Here is an 18,828-nt window from a genome sequence, read left to right on the forward strand (position 1 = left end):
ACCGGATTGTCGATCTCGGCAGTCAAAACCCAAAACGTGACACGCGTACCAACGAGTACCACGCTCACTGGGAGCTGCAAACCCATCCGGATACGCACGCCGATAGGTAGCGTACTCGCCGGATGATGAGCGCGACGGCCGCCCAGCTCGCACGCACCGATAGGCAGCGAGTCACAAGTGGATGGCCGGAAATCGCACCCACCGGATGAAACTGGTCTAGCCTGCGTCCGTGGGAAACTTCGCCGCCAAACGCGGCAGTAAGCCGTGCCAACCGGCTACGCTAAGCGTAGTAAGCCGGGCCCGTAAGACACGCACTATTCAAATTGCGCGAATCGATTACACTAAACGTAGCAAGTCGAGAAAATAAGACGCACGATGAAAAGAAAGCTTCAATCAAGGCAAAACAATATTGCGTAAACAACCCGATAAGAAAAATACGAAAGTACGACGCAATCATAGCAAGAATCCGAAAGAAAGCATAAAGCAAGCGCTAAACAAGTGCGCGAATAAAAAAAGAAAGAAGAATCAAAGAGAACTCGATCACTCCGAGCCATAATCGACCTGCTCTTCGTCGTCCTCAGGGTGAGGGGCGCCCGACCCGCCGACGGCTCCTCCGCCGGATTGACAGTTTGACGACTGGGCGGCCTCCGCAGGGACTTCGGGCGGCAGGTCGTCTTCCGGCAGCTCGTCCTCCAAGGGAGGAAACATGGCGTCGAAGAAGGAAAATGTGATCCCTCGAGACGCGTTCTCCTCCGCGGTCGCGTCTTTGACCCGCATGGCCACCTCGTAACGGGCCACTTCTAGCGAGAGGTCCCAGTCCTCCTCCAGCTCTGTCTTCGATCGCACGGCGTCGTCCTTCTCCTCGATGAGGGTCTGCACCTCCGCCCGCAGGGTTTCCCTCTCCCTCTCGGCCCTGATCCGGGAGATCTCGCTTGCCGACAGTCGGGCGTGGACGATGTTCAGCTCTTCATCTCGGCTCGAGAGGGCCGCCTGGAGCTTCTTGGTCTCCCCTAAGAAAGTCTCGGCCGCCTGCTCAGCCTTCTCCCGTGACGCCTTCTCGGCCGCCGCCTTCTCGCGAGCTCGCTTTAGCTCTTCCTCAAGCGCGTGGAACTCTTGGATGGGGCGAGCCCCCGCCAGGGCAGCGACATGGGCGGCCGCGGTATCCTCCTTGTCTTTTTCCATGATCTGCATGCGACGCAACAGATCCCGGAGAATGCGGTCACTCCGTTCTTGGCGTGCGAGCATCTGCGGAAACAAACAACGTACATGTAAGCGAAATAAGCACAACAAATCGCAAATGAGGAAAACAAGCGAGTCATACCTTTCGGGCGTCGCCGATCCCACTCTGGAAATGCTCAAGGTCGCTCACCGTCAGGAGGCTCTTGAAATCCCGTAGTGAGGTTTCAAGGATCCCCTGAGAGCATCGGTCCCTCAGCTCCGCCGCCTCCGCCAGGAGCATCGACTCCATGCCATCTGGCGTCGCCAACGTATGAGCGCGCTTGTGGCCGGAGGACGAGCCGGGAAGGATCGTCGACGACGGTCGCTTGTTCGAGGAGTTCGCCTCGGTCCTCGCCCGCGTTGGAAGCTCCCTATGGCGGGCCTCAGCTTGTGGTTGAGCCGCGACCACGGCCTCGGCGTCGGGCGCCACCCTCGGTGCCTGCGCGCGTGGTCGGTGTCGCCGAGTCATCGTATCTGAAAAAGACGAAGAAGTGACAGGTTAGAGTGCAATACAATGGAATATACACTAACTAGAAGCTTGTGTGCGGTTGGTACCCCCCACGTCAGGGGGAGGAGCAGACGAGCCCCCCGCCTCTGATTCGGGGTCCTCCGTAGCCTCCGCGACGAGACCCGGGCTCGGAAGGGCGCCGTCTCCAGGCGGGAACCACCCAGTCCTTGCCATTAGGTCTGGGGACTCGAAGTGTGGTCCTTGTCGCCTCGATTCCGGGAGCGCCCTGATCACCGCGTGAAGCTCGGAGCTTTCGATATCGCCCAGAGGTGGAAAATCAGCCGCAAGACCAAAGAAGAGAGGCGCGACCCCGAAGGCTGATTCGGACACCCATATCCAAGGGTATCGGTGCTTCGAACTAACGTTGCTGACGATGACGAAGCGCTTGCGATGCAGCGCTTGGTAGAAGCCCGGCTTCCCCGGCACCCCTCGTATCGTCATGAGGTCCTGGATGTCGTCGGCAGTGACAGCCCTCCTCTTCGCCCGGTGAAGCATCATGTGGCACGCTGCGACCACCCGGTAGAAGGCCGGAGACATCTGTAAGGCGTGCACCCCCAGTCGAACTAGGAGCTCCTGGATAACCGGCTGGAAAGGCAACCTTAGCCCGCCGCGGAGGCTCGCCTCGTGGACCGCGGCGTACCCCCTTCGAGGGCGGGACGGTAGATCGTCGGGCAACGGTCGGAGGATTGACACAGAGTCCGGGATGCTGTAGCGCTTCCTGAGGCTCTTGAAGCTGACGATGGAGATCAGGCTCGGGACATCGACGCCCGAACAGTCAAAGTTACCCCGCACGGCTGACTCCCCTACCGGGAAGGACGAGGTCCGCGTTTCCTCCTGCGCAGTAGAGGAAAGTCCTCTCGCCGCGGGTGCTGCACGGCGGCTCGACGAGTCGCCGGAGTGCCCGGAGTCCGGGGCGGGGCCCGGACGCTCGACCGGCTGCCGGCCGGCCGGGTCACTGTCATCGGGCCGGCTCGTCCTGTGGCCGGCGACGCCCTCGCCTGCGTGTGCGTCAAGCCCGAGGACCCAGCCCGCCTCCTGGCTGGGTGACTCCTCCACGCGCGGTCCCGGCGACGTCCGGCCTTCGGCGCACGCGCCAGGCCCGTCGGCCCGGCCCAGCTCTCGGCCGGTCAAGTCTCCGGCGTTGGTGGCTTGCCCGGGCGTCCCGGCGTTCAGCCCAGGCGCGTCCTGCCCACCGGCCCGGCCCGGCTCGCGGGTCGCTGGGCCCTCCTCGCGCGCCTGACGCCCAGCGGCCCTGTCCGGCGTTCGGCCGGTTGGGCCCTCCTCGCACATGTCGGCCCGGCCCGACTCCCGGCCGGCTGCAGTCTCGTCCCCTAGGCCCGGCCCATTGGGTCCTAGGGTTTGCAGGGCCACCAGGGTGGCCGCCTCCCTCTCTCCAGCATTGGACGGCCGGCGCTCCTCCTGTCCGGCACCGGCGGCCCCTCCTGCAGCGTCGGCCGCCGCCGGCGGCGCCCCCCCGACGTAGACGCGCTCCGGCCCGGCTGGGGCCGGTCCGCCTGGGCTCCCACGGCCGCCGGCCACATGCAACGCAGCCCCACCCGAGGGGGTGGGGTCCTCCCTGATGCCAACGCCGCCCCGGGCGGCGCTCCTCTGCGCCAGCGCGTCATCGCCGGCGTCGGCCTCGCCAGACGCGTCGCCCGCGTCCCCCACGGCCGGCTTGGTCCCCCCGGGGCGTGGGACGTCTCCCCCAGGTCTGGGTTCGCCCCAGACGGCGCCGACTCGGTCGGGCCCGGCCTCCTCCACCCCGGCGTCGGCCTCCTCGGCCTGGTCGGCGTGCTCCCCGGTCGGGATCGTCGCGCGCGACTCCTCTGGCGCGATCCCCGGACTGGGTCCAGCGCAGACGGCGCCGACCCAGCCAGGCGCGACTCCCCCGGCGTTGGCGGCGGCCTGCGCAGCGCCGCCGGTCTCTTGGGTGGCCGCCCCCGCGCGCGCGGCCTCCGTGGCGCGTCCCTCGGCCAAGACGGCCTCGTGCTGGTCGGCCCGGCCGTCCCCGGCGGCTGGTGCCATCGGGCCGGCGTTCTCCTGCCGGCGCTGGCCGTCTCCGGCACTCGCGCCCTCACCCTCGTCGGCCAGCCACGCTTCAACAAGCGAAAAATCCTCTCCGGTCATCTCAATAGCGTTGAACGAACGCGATGAGTGTCGAGTATTAGGTGGTGTTGATGGTGGCGAAAATTGAGCCCAAAAAGCATCCAAATCCACGTGGTTTTCCTCAAACAAATCATGTAAGCCATCGTCAACGGTCCCACATCCCGAGTCAATGGGGTCCATGGCGCGAATAACGAAACGAGCACGATCGACAAAAAATATAAAAATAAAAACAACGTGAAAGGACGTCGGAGCATACCTCTTGACGGCGGGCTTCTCCGATGGGCCAACGTCGGACTTTGAGTTTACCACACGATTTACAATCGGTGATAAACTCGGGGGGCTAATGTTACCGGTCCGTCTCGGTCCGGTAGATCGACGACGGCCACGCTGGCGGCCGTCCTGAGCCCGGCGCTCGTCCGGGGCCGGCACTCGCCGTGGCCGGCGCTCCACGACCGGCCCTCCTCGGCCGGTGTTCCAAGGCCGGCCCTCCTCGGCCGGCGCTCCAAGGCCGGCCCTCCTCGGCCGGCGCTCCAAGGCCGGCCCTCCTCGGCCGGCGCGCCAAGGCCGGCCCTCCTCGGCCGGCGCTCCAGGACCGGCCCTCCTCGGCCGGTGCTCCAAGGCCGGCCCTCCTCGGCCGGCGCTCCAGGACCGGCCTCCTCGGCCGGCGCTCCAGGACCGGCCCTCCTCGGCCGGTGCTCCAAGGCCGGCCCTCCTCGGCCGGCGCTCCAGGACCGGCCTCCTCGGCCGGCGCTCCAGGACCGGCCCCCTCGGCCGGCGCTCCAAGGCCGGCCCCCCTCGGCCGGCGCTCCACGGCCGGCCCCCCTCGGCCGGCGCTCCAAGGCCGGCCCTCCTCGGCCGGCGCTCCAAGGCCGGCCCTCCTCGGCCGGCGCTCCAAGGCCGTCCTTCCAAGACCGGCCCTCGGCCAAGGGGTTCCTCAAACACCTCTTGGCCGCCTATAAATAAGAGGGTCTCTCCCTCGAACCAGGTAATCCGAATTTGAGTACTGAAACGCTGCCGAACTCACAACTCGCTCGTTTCTCTCAACTCTCGACCCCTAAACACTAAACCTCTATCAACCACCTCAATCCTACTAATGTTGAGCGTCGGAGAGGTAAACAGAGGCAACCCCTCTGTTTCCCCTTTGTAGTTCACACCTCTTCGCTTGTATTTCAGGTGCTTGGACGAGATAGACATTACAGACAGCTAAGGGACGACTTGAGATATCAAGTCCGACACGCTCGAGCCGGAGTGAGACCACTTGGTCCGGCCTTGGGTCTAACCATTTCCGGCTCCTAAATCGTTGTCCGAAAAACTGCGACAGCAAGAGCTAAACACTAGGTCGAGTGAGGACCTAGGTGCCAAGACAAGAAATAATCGAAAATAAACTAGAGAGAGAGAAAGAGGATTTTCGGCCAAGTTCTAGAGAGAGAGTCTCTCAAATCTCTTAAACTTGGATGAATGAAATGTGAGGAAATGAGGCTCCTATTTATAGGAGAGGTCTCACCTTCAATAAGGTAGTTTCCTCTTCTATAGAATATCACATATTCATGAGCAATTTCCTCTTTTTTCCCTTTGAGACACTCGGCCAACTCAAGGCTTCTAGAAGCCTTGATTTGTTTCCAATTTTGTTCAAGGCCTTGCCTTGTCTCTCACTTGGCCGATTCCCACTTTCCTCTTGGAGGAAATTTGTTTCCTCTTTTTCTTTTGGCAAGTATCTAAATACATTTATGCACAAAATAAACTCTCCTATTTCTCTATTAGGGTAGGCGCCCAAGTCTCTCTAGAAGGAGCTTCTAGAAGCTTCTTCATTTGTTCATGACAACATGAGAAAGGCCCATTAAGAATTTTCATTAAAATTCTCATGAAATGAAATTAATTCACAAGGCCCAGTTAATCATATTATGGCCGAGTGACATTAAGTCATCAAATGAACTTGTCAAAATTTATTGACATCCATTTCATCTTTATGTCTCAAAAGACAAAAATACCCTTTCGACAATTTTCGTTCTTGTTTTGACTTAGCTTCCAGTTTAACTATTCCTATCGATGTGATTCGTGACAGTGACCTCATGGACCCAAATGAACAAAGCTTGAGCTAAACACTTGGACTCAAAAGTTCACAAACCTTTTCCAAGTTTAGCTTAATGTCAACTGACTCCACTAAAGAGCTGACACTGAAAATCTCTCGGTTCAAATGAATTTATTTTCTACTCAAGAATTCGACCTAATTATGATGAGCGGATCCACTGAATATTATCTATGTTTACCCTTCATGAATGTCATCAGCTAGTCGGGATTTACTAAATTACCATTTTACCCTTCTAGCTGTTATTTCCTCAACTCCTTTGTCGCTTGTGAATAAGTTAGAAACAATGTATTGACGAGGAGCTAACAAGTCACATTGTTTCATCCAAAAGAGTCAGGACTCAATTTGGACACTGGCCAGTTCATTTATTCACACTCCAAGGAACAAAGCATGAGGTGACATACATTGCATTTCAGCAATCTTGTACATGAATTCCATATCTATGAGAACTTCACAAAGTTACTCATGACAGACTCACAACTTAGTACTTCACCAATAGGCCTTATTCGGAATCACATAGTGAGTCCGAACTTTGACTTTCTCAAATGAGAATACTAAGGTGTGAAATGGCATGTCTCATTTCCGGATTAAGGTAAGCATGATGCAATTCATACATAGTGACTTCGAGACATAAGAGGTTAAATGGTTTGTTCTTATATTGTCTCTAGAAGTGCACTGGTCAATTCAGTACCTTCGGAAGATACCTAGAAGAACTATAGAGTCTCCAACTCTCAATGCCTCATAACCAGACATCATAGATTCTTCTAACAATCGTACTGAGGTCAATAGTCCTTTGACCCTAAGATTGTGAATATATCGTTTTAAGCAAACTACGAAGAGTTTGTTCATGCAAATCTACATTTGTCTCTTCGTAAGTTGTTAAGTTTGTTTATGGACTAAAAGACTAAGGTTTTATCATAAAGCTTCAGACAAGGAAGATTGAATGAACGTTTCAACTTTATTAATGAATAGATAGGCAATTACAAGCTAGTGTCTTCATGAGACTTTATTACATCAAATGTACAAAATAAAGACTACAACTCTTCTTGTGGGCACCATTGACAACAGACCCGAGGAGCGAGCTCGACTCGAGGACTTGCGTGAAGAGTCGGCGAGGGGTATCAGTCGACTCGCGGACTCAAAGCTCGACTCGAGGAGCGAATTGGACTCGAGGAGCGAACTGGACTCGAGGAGCGAGCTCGACTCGAGGAATTGCGTGAAGAGTCGGCGAGGAATATCAGTCGACTCGCGGACTCGGAGCTCGACTCGAGGAGCGAACTGGACTCGAGAAGCGAGCTCGACCCGAGGAGCGAGCTCGACTCGAGGACTTGCGTGAAGAGTCGGCGAGGGGTATCAGTCGACTCGCGGACTCACAGCTCGACTCGAGGAGCGAATTGGACTCGAGGAGCGAACTGGACTCGAGGAGCGAACTGGACTCGAGGAGAGAGCTCGACTCGAGGAGCGAACTGGACTCGAGGAGCGAGCTCGACCCGAGGAGGGAGGTCGACTCGAGGAGCGAACTGGACTCGAGGAGCGAGATCGACTCGAGGACTTGAGTGAAGTCGGCACGAGGAGTATCAGTCGACTCGCGGAATCGGAGCTCGACTCGAGGAGAGAACTGGACTCGAGGAGCGAATTGGACTCGAGGAGCGAGCTCGACTCGAGGAATTACGTGAGGAGTCGACGAGGAGTATCAGTCGACTCACGGACTCGTGGCTCGACTCGAGGAGCGATCTCGACTCGAGGAGCGAACTGGACTCGAGGAGCGAGCTCGACCCGAGGAATTGCGTGAGGAGTCGGCGAGGAGTATCAGTCGACTCGCGGACTCGGAGCTCGACTCGAGGAGCGAACTGGACTCGAGGAGCGAGCTCGACTCGAGGAGCGAACTGGACTCGAGGAGCGAGCTCGACCCGAGGAGCGAGCACGACTCGAGGAGCGAACTGGACTCGAGGAGCGAGCTCCACTCGAGCACTTGCGTGAAGAGTCGGCGAGGAGTATCAGTCGACTCGCAGACTCGAAGCTCGACTCAAGGAGCGAATTGGACTCGGGGAGCAAACTGAACTTGAGGAGCGAGCTGGACTCGAGGAGCGAGCTCGACTCGAGGAATTGCGTGAGGAGTCGGCGAGGAGTATCAGTCGACTCGCGGACTCGGAGCTCGACTCGAGGAGCGAACTGGACTCGAGGAGCGAGCTCGACTCGAAGAGCGAACTGGACTCCAGGAGAGAGCTCGACTCGAGCACTTGCGTGAAGATTCGCCGAGGAGTATAAGTCGACTCGCAGACTCGAAGCTCGACTCAAGGAGTGAATTGGACTCGGGGAGCGAACTAAACTCGAGGAGCGAGCTGGACTCGAGGAGCGAGCTCGACTCGAGGAATTGCGTGAAGAGTCGGCGAGGAGTATCAGTCGACTCGCGGACTCGGACCTCGACTCGAAGAGCGAGCTCGACTCGAGGAGCGAACTGGACTAGAGGAGCGAGCTCGACCTGAGGAATTGCGTGAAGAGTCGGCGAGGAGTATCAGTCGACTCGCGGACTCGGAGCTCGACTCGAGGAGCTAACTAGACTCGAGGAGCGAGCTCGACCCGAGGAGCGATCTCGACTTGAGGAGCGAACTGGACTCGAGGAGTGAGCTCGACCAGAGGAATTGCGTGAAGAGTCGGCGAGGAGTATCATTCGACTCGCGGACTCGGAGCTCGACTCGAGGAGCGAACTGGACTTGAGGAGCGAGCTCGACCCGAGGAGCGAGCTCGACTCGAGGAGCGAACTGGACTCGAGGAGTGAGCTCGACTCTAGGAATTGCGTGAACAGTCGGCGAGGAGTATCAGTCGACTCGCGGACTCGGAGCTCGACTCGAAGAGCGAGCTCGACTCGAGGAGCGAACTGGACAAGAGGAGCGAGCTCGACCCGAGGAATTGCGTGAAGAGTCGGCGAGGAGTATTAGTCGACTCGCGGACTCGGAGCTCGACTCGAGGAGCTAACTAGACTCGAGGAGCGAGCTCGACCCGAGGAGCGCGCTCGACTTGAGGAGCGAACTGGACTCGAGGAGTGAGCTCGACCAGAGGAATAGCGTGAAGAGTCGGCGAGGAGTATCATTCGACTCGCGGACTCGGAGCTCGACTCGAGGAGCGAACTGGACTCGAAGAGCGAGCTCGACCCTCGAGGAGCGAACTCGACCCGAGGAGCGAGCTCGACTCGAGGGGCGTACTGGACTCGAGGAGCGAGCTCGACTCGAGGAGCGAACTCGACTCGAGGAGCGAACTCGACTCGAGGAGTGAACTCGACTCGAGGAGTGAACTCGACTCGAGGAGCGAGCTCGACCCGAGGATTTGCGTGAAGAGTCGGCACGAGGAGTATCAGTCGACTCGCGGACTCGGAGCTCGACTCGAGGAACGAACTGGACTCGAGGGATCGAGCTCGACTCGAGGAACGAGCTCGACCCGAGGAGAGAGCTCGACTCGAGGAATTACGTGAAGAGTCGACGAGGAGTATCAGTCGACTCGCGGACTCGGAGCTCGACTCGAGGAGCGAGCTCGACCCTAGGAAGTGCATGAAGAGTCGGCGATGAGTATCAGTCGACTCGCGGACTCGGAGCTCGACTCGAAGAGCGAACTGGACTCGAGGAGCGAGCTGGACTCGAGGACCGAGCTCGACCCGTGGAGCGAGCTCGACTCGAGGAATTGCGTGAAGAGTCGGCGAGGAATATCAGTCGACTCGCGGACTCGGAGCTCGACTCGAGGAGCGAACTGGACTCGAGGAGCGAGCTCGAGCCGAGGAGCGAGCTCGACTCGAGGAGCGAACTGTACTCGAGGAGCGAGCTCGACTCGAGGACTTGCGTGAAGTCGGCACGAGGAGTATCAGTCGACTCACGGACTCGTGGCTCGACTCGAGGAGCGATCTCGACTCGAGGAGCGAACTAGACTCGAGGAGCGAGCTCGACCCGAGGAATTGCGTGAGGAGTCGGCGAGGAGTATCAGTCGACTCGCGGACTCGGAGCTCGACTCGAGGAGCGAACTGGACTCGAGGAGCGAGCTCGACCCGAGGAGCGAGCTCGACTCGAGGAGCGAACTGGACTCGAGGAGCGATCTCGACCCGAGGAGCGAGCTCGACTCGAGGAGCGAACTGGACTCGAGGAGCGAGCTCCACTCGAGCACTTGCGTGAAGAGTCGGCGAGGAGTATCAGTCGACTCGCAGACTCGAAGCTCGACTCAAGGAGCGAATTGGACTCGGGGAGCAAACTGAACTCGAGGAGCGAGCTGGACTCGAGGAGCGAGCTCGACTCGAGGAATTGCGTGAGGAGTCGGCGAGGAGTATCAGTCGACTCGCGGACTCGGAGCTCGACTCGAGGAGCGAACTGGACTCGAGGAGCGAGCTCGACCCTAGGAGCGAGCTCGACTCGAGGAGCGAACTGGACTCGAGGAGCGAGCTCGTTTCGAGCACTTGCGTGAAGATTCGCCGAGGAGTATAAGTCGACTCGCAGACTCGAAGCTCGACTCAAGGAGTGAATTGGACTCGGGGAGCGAACTGAACTCGAGGAGCGAGCTTGACTCGAGGAGCGAGCTCGACTCGAGGAATTGCGTGAAGAGTCGGCGAGGAGTATCAGTCGACTCGCGGACTCGGAGCTCGACTCGAAGAGCGAGCTCGACTCGAGGAGCGAACTGGACAAGAGGAGCGAGCTCGACCCGAGGAATTGCGTGAAGAGTCGGCGAGGAGTATCAGTCGACTCGCGGACTCGGAGCTCGACTCGAGGAGCTAACTAGACTCGAGGAGCGAGCTCGACCCGAGGAGCGAGCTCGACTTGAGGAGCGAACTGGACTCGAGGAGTGAGCTCGACCAGAGGAATTGCGTGAAGAGTCGGCGAGGAGTATCATTCGACTCGCGGACTCGGAGCTCGACTCGAGGAGCGAACTGGACTCGAAGAGCGAGCTCGACCCTCGAGGAGCGAACTGGACTCGAGGAGCGAACTCGACCTGAGGAGCGAGCTCGACTCGAGGGGCGTACTGGACTCGAGGAGCGAGCTCGACTCGAGGAGCGAACTCGACTCGAGGAGCGAACTCGACTCGAGGAGCGAACTCGACTCGAGGAGTGAACTCGACTCGAGGAGCGAGCTCGACCCGAGGATTTGCGTGAAGAGTCGGCACGAGGAGTATCAGTCGACTCGCGGACTCGGAGCTCGACTCGAGGAACGAACTGGACTCGAGGGATCGAGCTCGACTCGAGGAACGAGCTCGACCCGAGGAGAGAGCTCGACTCGAGGAATTACGTGAAGAGTCGACGAGGAGTATCAGTCGACTCGCGGACTCGGAGCTCGACTCGAGGAGCAAACTGGACTCGAGGAGCGAGCTCGACTCGAGGAATTGCGTGAAGAGTCGGCGAGGAGTATCAGTCGACTCGCGGACTCGGAGCTCGACTCGATTAGCGAACTGGACTCGAGGAGGGAGCTCGACCCGAGGAATTGCGTGAAGAGTCGGCGAGGAGTATCAGTCGACTCGCGGACTCGGAGCTCGAATCGAGGAGCGAACTGGACTCGAGGAGCGATCTTGACTCGAGGAGCGAACTGGACTCGAGGAGCGAGCTCGACTCGAGGAGCGAGCTCGACTCGAGGACTTGCGTGAAGAGTCGGCACGATGAGTATCAGTCGACTCGCGGACTCGGAGCTCGACTCGAGGAACGAACTGGACTCGAGGGAGTGAGCTCGACTCGAGGAGCGAACTGGACTCGAGGAGCGAGCTCGACTCGAGGAATTGCGTGAAGAGGCAGCGAGGAGTATCAGTCGACTCGCGGACTCGGAGCTCGACTCGAGGAGCGAACTAGACTCGAGGAGCGAGCTGGACTCGAGGAGCGAGCTCGACCCGAGGACGAGCTTGACTCGAGGAATTATGTGAAGAGTCGGCGAGAATATCAGTCGACTCGCGGACTCGGAGCTCGACTCGAGGAGCGAACTGGACTCGAGGAGCGAGCTCGACCCGAGGAGCGAGCTAGACTCGAGGAGCGAACTGGACTCGAGTAGCGAGCTCGACTCCAAGACCTGCGTGAAGAGTCGGTAAGGAGTATCAGTCGACTCGCGGACTCGGAGCTCGACTCGAGGAGCGAACTGGACTCGAGGAGCGAGCTCGAATCGAGGAGCGAACTAGACTCGAGGAGCGAGCTCGACCCGAGGACTTGCGTGAAGAGTCGGCACGAGGAGTATCTGTCGACTCGCGGACTCGGAGCTCGACTCGAGGAGCGAACTGGACTCGAGGAGCGAGCTCGACCCGAGGAGCGAGCTCGACTCGAGGAGCGAACTGGACTCGAGGAGCGAGCTCGACTCGAGGACTTGCGTGAAGAGTCGGCGAGGAGTATCAGTCGACTCGTGGACTCGGAGCTCGACTCGAGGAGCGAATTGGACTCGAGGAGCGAACTGGACTCGAGGAGCGAGCTCGACCCGAGGAGCGAGCTCGACTCGAGGAGCGAACTGGACTCAAGGAGCGAGTTCGACTCGAGGACTTGCGTGAAGTCGTCACGAGGAGTATCAGTCGACTCTCGGACTCGGAGCTCGACTCGAGGAGCGAAGTGGACTCGAGGAGCGAATTCGACCCGAGGAGCGAGCTCGACTCGAGGAATTGCGTGAAGAGTCGGCGAGTAGTATCAGTCGACTCGCGGACTCGGAGCTCGACTCGAGGAGCGAACTAGACTCGAGGAGCAAGCTCGACCCGAGGAATTGCGTGAAGAGTCGGCGAGGAGTATCAGTCGACTCGCGGACTCGGAGCTCGACTCGAGGAGCGAGCTCGACTCGATAAGCGAACTGGACTCGAGGAGCGAGCTCGACCCGAGGAGCGAGCTAGACTCGAGGAGCGAACTGGACTCGAGTAGCGAGCTCGACTCCAAGACCTGCGTGAAGAGTCGGTAAGGAGTATCAGTCGACTCGCGGACTCGGAGCTCGACTCGAGGAGCGAACTGGACTCGAGGAGCGAGCTCGAATCGAGGAGCGAACTAGACTCGAGGAGCGAGCTCGACCCGAGGACTTGCGTGAAGAGTCGGCACGAGGAGTATCTGTCGACTCGCGGACTCGGAGCTCGACTCGAGGAGCGAACTGGACTCGAGGAGCGAGCTCGACCCGAGGAGCGAGCTCGACTCGAGGAGCGAACTGGACTCGAGGAGCGAGCTCGACTCGAGGACTTGCGTGAAGAGTCGGCGAGGAGTATCAGTCGACTCGTGGACTCGGAGCTCGACTCGAGGAGCGAATTGGACTCGAGGAGCGAACTGGACTCGAGGAGCGAGCTCGACCCGAGGAGCGAGCTCGACTCGAGGAGCGAACTGGACTCAAGGAGCGAGTTCGACTCGAGGACTTGCGTGAAGTCGTCACGAGGAGTATCAGTCGACTCTCGGACTCGGAGCTCGACTCGAGGAGCGAAGTGGACTCGAGGAGCGAATTCGACCCGAGGAGCGAGCTCGACTCGAGGAATTGCGTGAAGAGTCGGCGAGTAGTATCAGTCGACTCGCGGACTCGGAGCTCGACTCGAGGAGCGAACTAGACTCGAGGAGCAAGCTCGACCCGAGGAATTGCGTGAAGAGTCGGCGAGGAGTATCAGTCGACTCGCGGACTCGGAGCTCGAATCGAGGAGCGAGCTCGACTCGAGGAGCGAACTGGACTCGAGGAGCGATCTTGACTCGAGGAGCGAACTGGACTAGAGGAGCGAGCTCGACTCGAGGAGCGAACTGGACTCGAGGAGCGAGCTCGACCCGAGGAATTGCGTGAAGAGTCGACGAGGAGTATTAGTCGACTCGCGGACTCGGAGCTCGACTCGAGGAGCGAACCGGACTCGAGGAGCGAGCTCGACCCGAGGAGCGAGCTCGACTCGAGGAGCGAACTGGACTCGAGGAGCGAGCTCGACCCGAGGAGCGAGCTCGACTCGAGGAGCAAACTGGACTCGAGGAGCGAGCTCGACTCGAGGAATTGCGTGAAGAGTCGGCGAGGAGTATCAGTCGACTCGCGGACTCGGAGCTCGACTCGAGGAGCGAGCTCGACTCGATTAGCGAACTGGACTCGAGGAGGGAGCTCGACCCGAGGAATTGCGTGAAGAGTCGGCGAGGAGTATCAGTCGACTCGCGGAGAATCGAGGAGCGAGCTCGACTCGAGGAGCGAACTGGACTCGAGGAGCGATCTTGACTCGAGGAGCGAACTGGACTCGAGGAGCGAGCTCGACTCGAGGACTTGCGTGAAGAGTCGGCACGATGAGTATCAGTCGACTCGCGGACTCGGAGCTCGACTCGAGGAACGAACTGGACTCGAGGGAGTGAGCTCGACTCGAGGAGCGAACTGGACTCGAGGAGCGAGCTCGACTCGAGGAATTGCGTGAAGAGGCAGCGAGGAGTATCAGTCGACTCGCGGACTCGGAGCTCGACTCGAGGAGCGAACTAGACTCGAGGAGCGAGCTGGACTCGAGGAGCGAGCTCGACCCGAGGACGAGCTTGACTCGAGGAATTGTGTGAAGAGTCGGCGAGAATATCAGTCGACTCGCGGACTCGGAGCTCGACTCGAGGAGCGAACTGGACTCGAGGAGCGAGCTCGACCCGAGGAGCGAGCTAGACTCGAGGAGCGAACTGGACTCGAGTAGCGAGCTCGACTCCAGGACCTGCGTGAAGAGTCGGTAAGGAGTATCAGTCGACTCGCGGACTCGGAGCTCGACTCGAGGAGTGAATTTGACTCGAGGAGCGAAGTGAACTCGAGGAGCGAGTTGGACTCGAGGAGCGAGCTCGACTCGAGGAATTGCGTGAAGAGTCCGTGAGGAGTATCAGTCGACTCGCAGACTCGGAGCTCGACTCGAGGAGCGAACTGGACTCGAGGAGCGAGCTCGACCCGAGGAGCGAGCTAGACTCGAGGAGCGAACTGGACTCGAGGAGCGAGCTCGACTTGAGGACTTGCGTGAAGAGTCGGCGAGGAGTATCAGTCGACTCGCGGACTAAGAGCTCGACTCGAGGAATTGCGTGAAGAGTCGGCGAGGAGTATCAGTCGACTCGCAGACTCGGGGCTCGACTCGAGGAGCGAGCTCGACTCGAGGAGCGAACTGGACTCGAGGAGCGAGCTCGACCCGAGGAATTGCGTGAAGAGTCGACGAGGAGTATTAGTCGACTCGCGGACTCGGAGCTCGACTCGAGGAGCGAACCGGACTCGAGGAGCCAGCTCGACCCGAGGAGCGAGCTCGACTCGAGGAGCGAACTGGACTCGAGGAGCGAGCTCGACCCGAGGAGCGAGCTCGACTCGAGGAGCAAACTGGACTCGAGGAGCGAGCTCGACTCGAGGAATTGCGTGAAGAGTCGGCGAGGAGTATCAGTCGACTCGCGGACTCGGAGCTCGAATCGAGGAGCAAACTGGACTCGAGGAGCGAACTGGACTCGAGGAGCGATCTTGACTCGAGGAGCGAACTGGACTAGAGGAGCGAGCTCGACTCGAGGACTTGCGTGAAGAGTCGGCACGAGCAGTATCAGTCGACTCGCGGACTCGGAGCTCGACTCGAGGAACGAACTGGACTCGAGGGAGTGAGCTCGACTCGAGGAGCGAACTGGACTCGAGGAGCGAGCTCGACTCGAGGAATTGCGTGAAGAGTCAGCGAGGAGTATCAGTCGACTCGCGGACTCGGAGCTCGACTCGAGGAGCGAACTGGACTCGAGGAGCGAGCTCGACTCGAGGAGCGAACTGGACTCGAGGAGCGAGCTCGACTCGAGGAATTGCGTGAAGAGGCAGCGAGGAGTATCAGTCGACTCGCGGACTCGGAGCTCGAATCGAGGAGCAAACTGGACTCGAGGAGCGAACTGGACTCGAGGAGCGATCTTGACTCGAGGAGCGAACTGGACTAGAGGAGCGAGCTCGACTCGAGGACTCGCGTGAAGAGTCGGCACGAGGAGTATCAGTCGACTCGCGGACTCGGAGCTCGACTCGAGGAACGAACTGGACTCGAGGGAGTGAGCTCGACTCGAGGAGCGAACTGGACTCGAGGAGCGAGCTCGACTCGAGGAATTGCGTGAAGAGTCAGCGAGGAGTATCAGTCGACTCGCGGACTCGGAGCTCGACTCGAGGAGCGAACTGGACTCGAGGAGCGAGCTCGACTCGAGGAGCGAACTGGACTCGAGGAGCGAGCTCGACCCGAGGACTTGCGTGAAGAGTCGGCACGAGGAGTATCAGTCGACTCGCGGACTCGGAGCTCGACTCGAGGAGCGAACTGGACTCGAGAAGCGAGCTCGACCCGAGGAGCGAGCTCGACTCGAGGAGCGAACTGGACTCGAGGAGCGAGCTCGACTCGAGGACTTGCGTGAAGAGTCGGCGAGGAGTATCAGTCGACTCGCGGACTCAGAGCTCGACTCGAGGAGCGAATTGGACTCGAGGAGCGAACTGGACTCGAGGAGCGAGCTCGACCCGAGGAGCGAGCTCGACTCGAGGAGCGAACTAGACTCGAGGAGCGAGCTCGACCCGAGGAATTGCGTGAAGAGTCGGCGAGGAGTATCAGTCGACTCGCGGAATCGGAGATCGACTCGAGGAGCGAGCTCAACTCGAGGAGCGAACTGGACTCGAGGAGCGATCTCGACTCGAGGAGCGAACTGGACTCGAGGAGCGAGCTCGACTCGAGGACTCGCGTGAAGTGTCGGCACGAGGAGTATCAGTCGACTCGCGGACTCGGAGCTCGACTCGAGGAGCGAACTGGACTCGAGGAGCGAGCTCGACTCGAGGAGCGAACTAGACTCGAGGAGCGAGCTCGACCCGAGGACTTGCGTGAAGAGTCGGCACGAGGAGTATCTGTCGACTCGCGGACTCGGAGCTCAACTCGAGGAGCGAACTGGACTCGAGGAGCGAGCTCGACCCGAGGAGCGAGCTCGACTCGAGGAGCGAACTGGACTCGAGGAGCGAGCTCGACTCGAGGACTTGCGTGAAGAGTCGGCGAGGAGTATCAGTCGACTCGCGGACTCGGAGCTCGACTCGAGGAGCGAATTGGACTCGAGGAGCGAACTGGACTCGAGGAGCGAGCTCGACCCGAGGAGCGAGCTCGACTCGAGGAGCGAACTGGACTCAAGGAGCGAGCTCGACTCGAGGACTTGCGTGAAGTCGTCACGAGGAGTATCAGTCGACTCTCGGACTCGGAGCTCGACTCGAGGAGCGAAGTGGACTCGAGGAGCGAATTCGACCGGAGGAGCGAGCTCGACTCGAGGAATTGCGTGAAGAGTCGGCGAGTAGTATCAGTCGACTGGCGGACTCGGAGCTCGACTCGAGGAGCGAACTGGACTCGAGGAGCAAGCTCGACCCGAGGAATTGCGTGAAGAGTCGGCGAGGAGTATCAGTCGACTCGCGGACTCGGAGCTCGACTCGAGGAGCGAACTGGACTCGAGGAGCGAGCTCGACCCGAGGAGAGAGCTCGACTCGAGGAGCGAACTGGACTCGAGGAGCGAGCTCGACCCGTGGAATTGTGTGAAGAGTCGGCGAGGAGTATTAGTCGACTCGCGGACTCGGAGCTCGACTCCAGGAGCGAACCAGACTCAAGGAGCGAGCTCGACCCGAGGAGCGAGCTCGACTCGAGGAGCGAACTGGACTCGAGGAGCGAGCTCGAGCCGAGGACGAGCTTGACTCGAAGAATTGTGTGAAGAGTCGGCGAGAATATCAGTCGACTCGCGGACTCGGAGCTCGACTCGAGGAGCGAACTGGACTCGAGGAGCGAGCTCGACCCGAGGAGCGAGCTAGACTCGAGGAGCGAACTGGACTCGAGTAGCGAGCTCGACTCCAGGACCTGCGTGAAGAGTCGGTAAGGAGTATCAGTCGACTCGCGGACTCGGAGCTCGACTCGAGGAGTGAATTTGACTCGAGGAGCGAAGTGAACTCGAGGAGCGAGTTGGACTCGAGGAGCGAGCTCGACTCGAGGAATTGCGTGAAGAGTCGGTGAGGAGTATCAGTCGACTCGCAGACTCGGAGCTCGACTCGAGGAGCGAACTGGACTCGAGGAGCGAGCTCGACCCGAGGAGCGAGCTAGAGTCGAGGAGCGAACTGGACTCGAGGAGCGAGCTCGACTCGAGGACTTGCGTGAAGAGTCGGCGAGGAGTATCAGTCGACTCGCGGACTAAGAGCTCGACTCGAGGAATTGCGTGAAGAGTCGGCGAGGAGTATCAGTCGACTCGCAGACTCGGGGCTCGACTCGAGGAGCGAGCTCGACTCGAGGAGCGAACTGGACTCGAGGAGCGAGCTCGACCCGAGGAATTGCGTGAAGAGTCGACGAGGAGTATTAGTCGACTCGCGGACTCGGAGCTCGACTCGAGGAGCGAACCGGACTCGAGGAGCCAGCTGGACCCGAGGAGCGAGCTCGACTCGAGGAGCGAACTGGATTCGAGGAGCGAGCTCGACCCGAGGAGCGAGCTCGACTAGAGGAGCAAACTGGACTCGAGGAGCGAGCTCGACTCGAGGAATTGCGTGAAGAGTCGGCGAGGAGTATCAGTCGACTCGCGGACTCGGAGCTCGAATCGAGGAGCAAACTGGACTCGAGGAGCGAACTGGACTCGAGGAGCGATCTTGACTCGAGGAGCGAACTGGACTAGAGGAGCGAGCTCGACTCGAGGACTTGCGTGAAGAGTCGGCACGAGGAGTATCAGTCGACTCGCGGACTCGGAGCTCGACTCGAGGAACGAACTGGACTCGAGGGAGTGAGCTCGACTCGAGGAGCGAACTGGACTCGAGGAGCGAGCTCGACTCGAGGAATTGCGTGAAGAGTCAGCGAGGAGTATCAGTCGACTCGCGGACTCGGAGCTCGACTCGAGGAGCGAACTGGACTCGAGGAGCGAGCTCGACTCGAGGAGCGAACTGGACTCGAGGAGCGAGCTCGACTCGAGGAATTGCGTGAAGAGGCAGCGAGGAGTATCAGTCGACTCGCGGACTCGGAGCTCGAATCGAGGAGCAAACTG

The 18,828-nt window shown here is 59.8% G+C and overlaps 1 protein-coding gene across 1 annotated transcript; it reads right to left on the reverse strand.

The window, feature by feature from the left end:
* Positions 1 to 275: 275 nt before the first annotated feature.
* On the reverse strand, positions 276 to 1,687 carry LOC149383391 (uncharacterized). The gene is made up of 3 exons (XM_089627772.1): positions 1,322 to 1,687; positions 937 to 1,245; positions 276 to 314 (listed from the first exon to the last, which is right to left on the reverse strand). Exons 1-3 carry the CDS (start codon positions 1,685 to 1,687, stop codon positions 276 to 278), a joined length of 714 nt encoding a protein of 237 aa, XP_089483898.1.
* Between the last annotated feature and the right edge of the window lie 17,141 nt (positions 1,688 to 18,828).

Source organism: Urtica dioica, chromosome 10 (genome assembly GCF_054948205.1).
Source record: "Urtica dioica subsp. dioica isolate 48M chromosome 10, U.dioica_male_clone48M_v1_H2, whole genome shotgun sequence".
Lineage (NCBI taxonomy): Eukaryota > Viridiplantae > Streptophyta > Magnoliopsida > Rosales > Urticaceae > Urtica > Urtica dioica.

Bases quoted from the DNA above. Each gene is read 5' to 3' on its own strand.
- LOC149383391 (XM_089627772.1), bottom strand. From the start codon at position 1,687: ATGACTCGGCGACACCGACCACGCGCGCAGGCACCGAGGGTGGCGCCC. The intron at 1,246-1,321 runs GTATGACTCGCT...TTGTTTCCGCAG, and splicing joins GGATCGGCGACGCCCGAAAG to ATGCTCGCACGCCAAGAACG. The intron at 315-936 runs GCAAGCGAGATC...CAATTTGAATAG, and splicing joins TCGTCCACGCCCGACTGTCG to TGCGTGTCTTACGGGCCCGG.